This window comes from Etheostoma spectabile, chromosome 1 (genome assembly GCF_008692095.1).
Source record: "Etheostoma spectabile isolate EspeVRDwgs_2016 chromosome 1, UIUC_Espe_1.0, whole genome shotgun sequence".
Classification (NCBI taxonomy): Eukaryota; Metazoa; Chordata; class Actinopteri; order Perciformes; family Percidae; genus Etheostoma; species Etheostoma spectabile.
Window position 1 is genome coordinate 16,608,796 of NC_045733.1, and position 6,437 is coordinate 16,615,232.

At 42.4% G+C, this 6,437-nt stretch overlaps 2 protein-coding genes across 4 annotated transcripts in view; one reads left to right on the forward strand and one right to left on the reverse strand.

Annotated features, from left to right (window-relative positions):
• gldn (gliomedin) overlaps positions 1-2,625 on the forward strand; it is a 5,293-nt gene extending 2,668 nt beyond the window's left edge. Inside the window, exons 6-10 of the mRNA XM_032518228.1 lie at positions 298-414; positions 807-890; positions 990-1,115; positions 1,254-1,404; positions 1,497-2,625. Coding sequence (XP_032374119.1) covers positions 298-414; positions 807-890; positions 990-1,115; positions 1,254-1,404; positions 1,497-1,962 — 944 coding nt within the window. The 3' untranslated portion in view covers positions 1,963-2,625. The remainder of the gene's footprint in view (positions 1-297; positions 415-806; positions 891-989; positions 1,116-1,253; positions 1,405-1,496) is intronic.
• Positions 2,626-2,836: 211 nt separating this feature from the next.
• The window catches only part of dmxl2 (Dmx-like 2), a 45,999-nt gene continuing 42,398 nt past the window's right edge, over positions 2,837-6,437 (reverse strand). For all 3 annotated transcript variants that reach the window (XM_032518121.1, XM_032518048.1, XM_032517970.1), the window contains 4 exons: positions 6,277-6,368; positions 6,104-6,156; positions 5,586-5,803; positions 2,837-4,505 (listed from right to left, as the gene is read on the reverse strand). In XM_032518121.1, the coding sequence (XP_032374012.1) occupies positions 4,296-4,505; positions 5,586-5,803; positions 6,104-6,156; positions 6,277-6,368 (573 nt within the window). In that variant the 3' untranslated portion in view covers positions 2,837-4,295. The remainder of the gene's footprint in view (positions 4,506-5,585; positions 5,804-6,103; positions 6,157-6,276; positions 6,369-6,437) is intronic.

Genomic DNA, 6,437 nt, shown 5'->3' on the forward strand with positions numbered 1-6,437 from the left:
AACTGCATGGCCTATTTCTCGCTTAAAGTTTTTTTTAGAAACACGCTTTGGTGAACTATTTTAGTAAAATATGAGCTTGAATTCAATTCAGGTCTGGCTTTGAATTTCCTGAGAAACCAGACCCACGTGACGCGTCCAATCAGCTGCCGTCGGCAGTCGGCATCGTTTTATGTGTTCCGAGGCACTTTTTTTGGGCAACTCAGGGAGGCAGTCAGTCCGACGTTTTTTTCTGCCAACGGTCAACTGTCGGGTTAGTGTGTCAGAGCCATTAGATGTTGTCCTCTCTTCTTTGTACAGGTCCTCCCGGCCCTCCTGGTCCCCCAGGACCTCCTGGTCCACCAGGACCTCCTGGCCCTCAGGGTCCTCCCAGAACAAGGCACCACAGAGCCAACCTTCATGCTGCTCATACCCTGGGTATAGAGGCCGTTGTTGACTTGTATCAAACATGTACTCTGCAGTTCAGATTGAAAATTCATTCTTGACTTTGGAAACAGTACCTGGCAAAGTCTGTGTAGTCTGAAGCTTTCATACGCATCACACAATCCAGTTTGTACAGTTATCATGGAATTGTATTTCTTTTTCTGAGCAGTTTAAGGACTTCAATGAAAAGTCCTTTAAGTGAGGAATTGTGAATGTCTACTTTAGCTTCATGTCCAAGAAAATCCACGCAGGTCCATCTGGCAAAGAAAATAAGACAAAAAAGCTCCAGAACATCTAACACATGGTCCTTGTTGTGAGATTGTTTTGTTAAATACACACCGTGTGTGACCGCAGTGAATAACGTAAGCTGAAATTGTTTCTAACAGGGCTGTTACATGCAATTCCAAATGATGAAACCGCATCGGTGAAGGAGGCTGTGAAACTACATGGGAAGCCTACTAAGAAGACTGGTGTGTTTTCAAAGAAGTGTGTCTACATGTAGGCTACTATGTGTGTCATGTGGCAGCGATGTTACCATCTAAGCTTGGTGTTATTTTGTTTCCCCTCAGATTGCCTCATTAAGTCTCTGATCAACCCCAGGAATGTGACAAAGATGGAGAGCACATTTGGCACATGGATGAAAGACACCGCTCAGCTGAACGATGAGCGAATTTGGGTGGCGGAACACTTTTCTGGTAGGTTGGTTACAAAGGACCGTCAGTGTGGATACAGGGATGTTAGAATAAAGTATGCCCTATTCGTCTTCTATAGGAGCTCTAATAAGCTTTACATTATTTTCTTAGCGGTGAACATTTTTGCTCTTTGTTTCCCAGGTCGTGCTGTGAAAGAGTATAAAAGCATTGCCTCCTTCCATAACAGCAGCGGCGACATTGTGGATGTCAGAAAGTTCTACCAAGGCTGCGGCCACACTGTTCACAACGGTTCCTTCTATTATCACATCGCTGGTACTTCCAGCATTGCCAGGTAAGCTGATGGTACGGTGTAATGCAGAGTTAGAAGCTTTGCTATCATTTCCATTCCCTCTAGTTAACAACTCGCTGCTTGTTTGTTCCCAGATTTGACTTCCACACCAAGAAGCTTCACACTCTTACTATTGACAACGCATTGTACCACAACCTCGCCTACCTGCTCTACAACTCCAAGACCTACTTCAAACTGGCAGCAGATGAGAATGGCCTGTGGCTGATCTTTGCTTCCAGTGTGGATGAGAGCATCACTGTGGCCCAGCTGGACCAGAAGACCTTCTCCGTCACGTCCTACATAAACACCACCTACCCCCGCACCAAGGCCGGCAACGCCTTCATCGCCTGTGGTGTCCTGTATGTCACAGATACCAAGGACACCAGAGTCACCTTTGCTTTTGACCTGCTGAAGGGAAAGCCAGTCAATGTGACCTTTGACCTGAGGTCTCCAAGCGGAGTGCTGGCAATGCTCTCCTACAGTCCGAAGGACAGACACCTCTATGTGTGGGATCACAGCTACGTCAGGCTCTACGTGGTCCACTTCATCTCTGACGAGTGAAGAAAAAAAAACAAAAAAAACCCCCCTAATGTCCAAACATGGCAGACAACCTGCAGACATGACTGTTAAATAGTAAGAGAAAATGCCTGCTGACTACCAAGTATTCACTCCATTTTTGGATAATGGTCATATTTGGATTTTCAAAAGAGATACATGCATCTGTGTTATTTTCAGTGTCAGTGTTATTTTCCTTGTAGAACATTCCTGTCAGTAATGGGTTGTTGAAAATTCAGTTTCACAGAAAAAAAAAAAAGTTTTTGGTAAGTAATTATTGTAATATTGTTAAAAATAAATACTGCTGTATTTGTATCTTATTTTACGTGTGACATTTTGGAGTTACTAACAGTGTGAAAACATTTCATCATTTTGTATCAAACAGTTCATAATTTATACAAAATGAACTTATAACTTACTTTTGTGTCAAACTTTGTTGTTACACGATTTAGTGTTTTTGCATGACAATTATTTTATGTATTTTTATATAAATGTAAATGTTATCCCCTTGATATTCTGTACATGCAGTATAGACAGTCCACCCGCCTTTGTAATGAAGCAGCACAGTCCTTGCTGGTTGCTAATGCCTCTGGACAGAAAAACAAAAACACAGCTTCAACTCACCCTGATGAAATAAAAAGAATTTATTCACTTTACAAAGGTAAAACTCTGACCATGACCTGTACTTTCTCACACACTTCCAGCGCCTTAATAAGCATCTGCCCATGATATTGGCTCATTTTTCATCACTGTGCACGCACAGTTAGACAGAGAGAGAGAGAGAGAGAGAGAGAGAGAGAGAGAGAGAGAGAGAGAGACACACGCACGCACGCACGCACACCCCTCTTAGGCTACATACGGTACACAAAGTGGGCAGAAAGAAGGAGAGAAACACAAATCTCTTTAATAAATACCATACATACACAAAAGTTACAACTAATCCAGCTGTTATGATACAAACCAAAAAATAAAGAAATGCTTTCATGTTTGTACAAGCTGTTGTGGGATTTATATATATATATTTATATAATTTATATATTAAAACTATTTCAAACGTTTTACTACTAGGCCAAATAAAGCCAGACATTCATTTGTATGTAACATTTTCTTCTTCAATATCCTATTTATTTGAAATAAACAATTAGTGTCTCCAGAATTTGAGTGCAAATATCTATTCCTTACGGATAAAACAGTAAAAACAACTAGCGAGGTAACACACACACACACTAACGTACAGTAGACTGTGTTGCACATCTCCCAGTCAGATACAGTAAAACCCCTTACATTCCTAAAATGAAAGGCAATACGTTAAACAGGAATGGTCAACCAAACAAACACAAACATATAAATAATTTAAATACAATTAAAAAAAAAAATTATATCTTGTGCAAAACCAGAAGTGAACCTTTGTGTTTCTGCTCTGGAGGGTGAGGTGGGTGGGGTGAGGGGGGGCATTCGGGTTTGTACCAGACAGATGGAAACATTGAAATCACAGTCACAGGAGTAAAACACATCATCGTCCAAACAGGAATGTTCTAGCAGTGAGTCAGCCACACAAACAGGCATTTGAAGGCAGGTGGGCGGGCAGGCGTACAGATGACAGACACACACTCACGGGGCCAAACCGAGCCGGGTCGAGCCCAAACCAGAAGAGGCCAGAGTGGGTGAAGGGCAGCAAGTGAAAGGAGGGTGGGGTGGGGTGTCACTATAGGAGCAATGCACCATCAACTCTTCCATAAGGGCTGGGAAAAGCCGGGCAAAAAGGCAGGGGGTGGGCGCCAAAACCATTGAAACAAAAATGCAGATTCCAACAACTCGATTCACACCGGAAACCACTGACTTAATAACAAACCACAGTGCTGGTTACAGTAGATGCTAAGAGATTTCAGCTGTGGGCACAAAATGACGACAGTTAAACACTTTTAAAATGTTTGCTTGAGCACTTTTACAGAGCACTATCAATAGACCTGTGATTGCACCGCGTAACGAGAACAGGACATGCATAGCTTCCCTATGGACACACTCTAAGAGTAGAGATTTTTCAATAAAATTACAATAAAACTAGCTTTTAAAATCAAGTATGAGACCTTTTTCTTGTAACTTTGCTTTCAGCCTTTGGGGGGGAAAAAAATATTTGCAGCTCCGTTCTCCATTGTGCATATGATTTACATCAACAGTAAACCCATTACACTCTAAAAGATGCCAAAAGCATGGTGATCCTTTGACTACCTCTTCCCCAATCAATTATACTATCAATTCCTAGCAAGTGTTACGTAAGCTTTTTGTGTTTTTTCTTTCCGCCTCTTTTCTCTTTGGACCCTCAGAAGTGGAAGTAGGCGTTACAGGATGTCAACCAAGCTGCTGGGGATATTGTAGCGGTCAGGGAGGACCCTCATCTTTAGGGTGCCATCTGCTCCACAGGTGAAGATGCGGTTACCGGGCCGGGTTTCCACCTGCATGACACCGGCACCAATGTTGCGAAAGATAGACTGCTTGGAATGCTCGGTGCTAAAAGAGTGCATGAGTCCATGGCCGGATAACTTCCACACCTGGAGACAGAGAAAGCAACAGGAGAGAGGACGGAACACGGGTTAGGTGTCTTTTCTTTCTTTCTTCAAACCAGCCTACTGTTTTTTCAAATTAAATTTTTAATGCTGTGACACTCTCTCAAAGTGGTACTATTTTTGTCAAACAGCGTCCAACTTCTAGAGCTGCCAGCTGATTCCAATACCGACTGAAATGCTTCACCATAACCAGAATTGTATCCCAAGCAATAAGAGGCTAGGTAAAGCTAAGCCTCCCCAAAACGATTAACGCGCCCATTTTATGCTCAGAGTGAGACATCTCACTTCTATACTATCTTTGTTGGGAGTCGCACAGGCGCAGTAGCTAGGTAAGATCACATCAGCTAGATAAATCTTTCTCCAACTTTGGTCAGTCCAAGGCAGGATTAGCTGGGAGACTTCTTCTAAACGAGGGACACTACCTGCAGAACAGGGACATGGAAGTAGTTCTTTTGGAGATTATGGTGACCTAGTGTGTGTTGTAGTAGTGTTTTGCCATTGAGAACAAGCTAGCATGTGCTATGGTTAGCCACCCTGCCTCGACTAGTGACGTAAAAAGCCGTGGAGACTGAAGGCAGAGGACATTCAGAAACCTGTATCACTCAAAACAGCATGGATGTTTTTTTTCTCCAAGTTTGTATGTGGGTGGAAACAAGAGACACAAAATAACACCCCAAATCCCTGAAAAAGTTTTTTTTCCTAATATGGGCACTTTAAGGTATCTTGGTAGAAAATGTGGTGCCACTTTGGTGACTTTATCAATAAGAGAAAACTAAATACTTGCAGCAAATGCATAGAAAGAATAATGTTTAATATGTAAATGCGCTATTTTACACTCTACAGCCAATAGCATCTAAAACAACATTTAATGTGGTTAAAGCAGATGAAGCAGTCAATCAGTCTGCATTTATCTATCAATTAATATAATAGATTATATGTAAGTATGAGAGAGGATTTTCAGATTTCACCAAGTAGGTCTGAACCTAGAATAAGAAATGAATCCTCTGTCAACAGAGTATGACTACAAATGTGTTTTCTCAGGCCAGTGAGTGAGTGATGGTGCACCTTCATGTTGCCCTCTGCAGAGCCAGTGACGAAGAAGTCTTCAAAGGCATCCAGTGCAAGGGCCTTGATGGCTGAGTCATGGGCCTGGAAAGTGTGTAGCAGCTGCCTCTGGCGGATATCAAACACACACACAAATCCCTTTCGTCCTCCAGTGATGAGAAGCTGCTGTTTAGAAGCATACTGCAGCACAGTGGCCCCGTTCTCATGGCAGGGGAACGCTGTAGGGGTGGGTTGGAGGACAATGTGAAGTTAGATCACAAAACAACTTGATATACAGAGGAAATAATTAAATTAGGCTTTTTTTTTAAAGATTATTTAAAGAATTTAGGCATTTATTTTCATATGACAGAAGAAGACATGAAAGGGGGAATGACATGCAGCAAAGGGCCGCAGGTTGGAGTCAAACCCGCGGCCGCTTTGTCGAGGAGTAAACCTCTATATATGGGTACGTGCTCTACCAAGTGAGCTGGCTAGGCGCCCTAAATTAGGCTTTTTTTGACGCATTTAGGATTTCTTACCATGGACCATGGTATTGCTAGGTGAAATCAGAGTATCCCACAGGCAAACATTTCTGTGGACAAAGTAAACCAAGGATGACATTTGTCAGTTGATACCAACCATAGACTGTAGACACCAACAGAGAAAGATTAACACAAGTCTAATAGTAATGTTCTCCTTTGTAGATGCTGACCTGTTATCACTGGACTGTCCGGCAGTGGCGATGAGACTTGAGGATGTGATGAAGGCAAAATCCCCACAGGTCTTAGTGTGGCACTGCCAACTCTGTCGGCAGGAACAGGACAAGAAAAACAAACAGTACATATCCGTTTTAATGATTCATATTTACTTTGT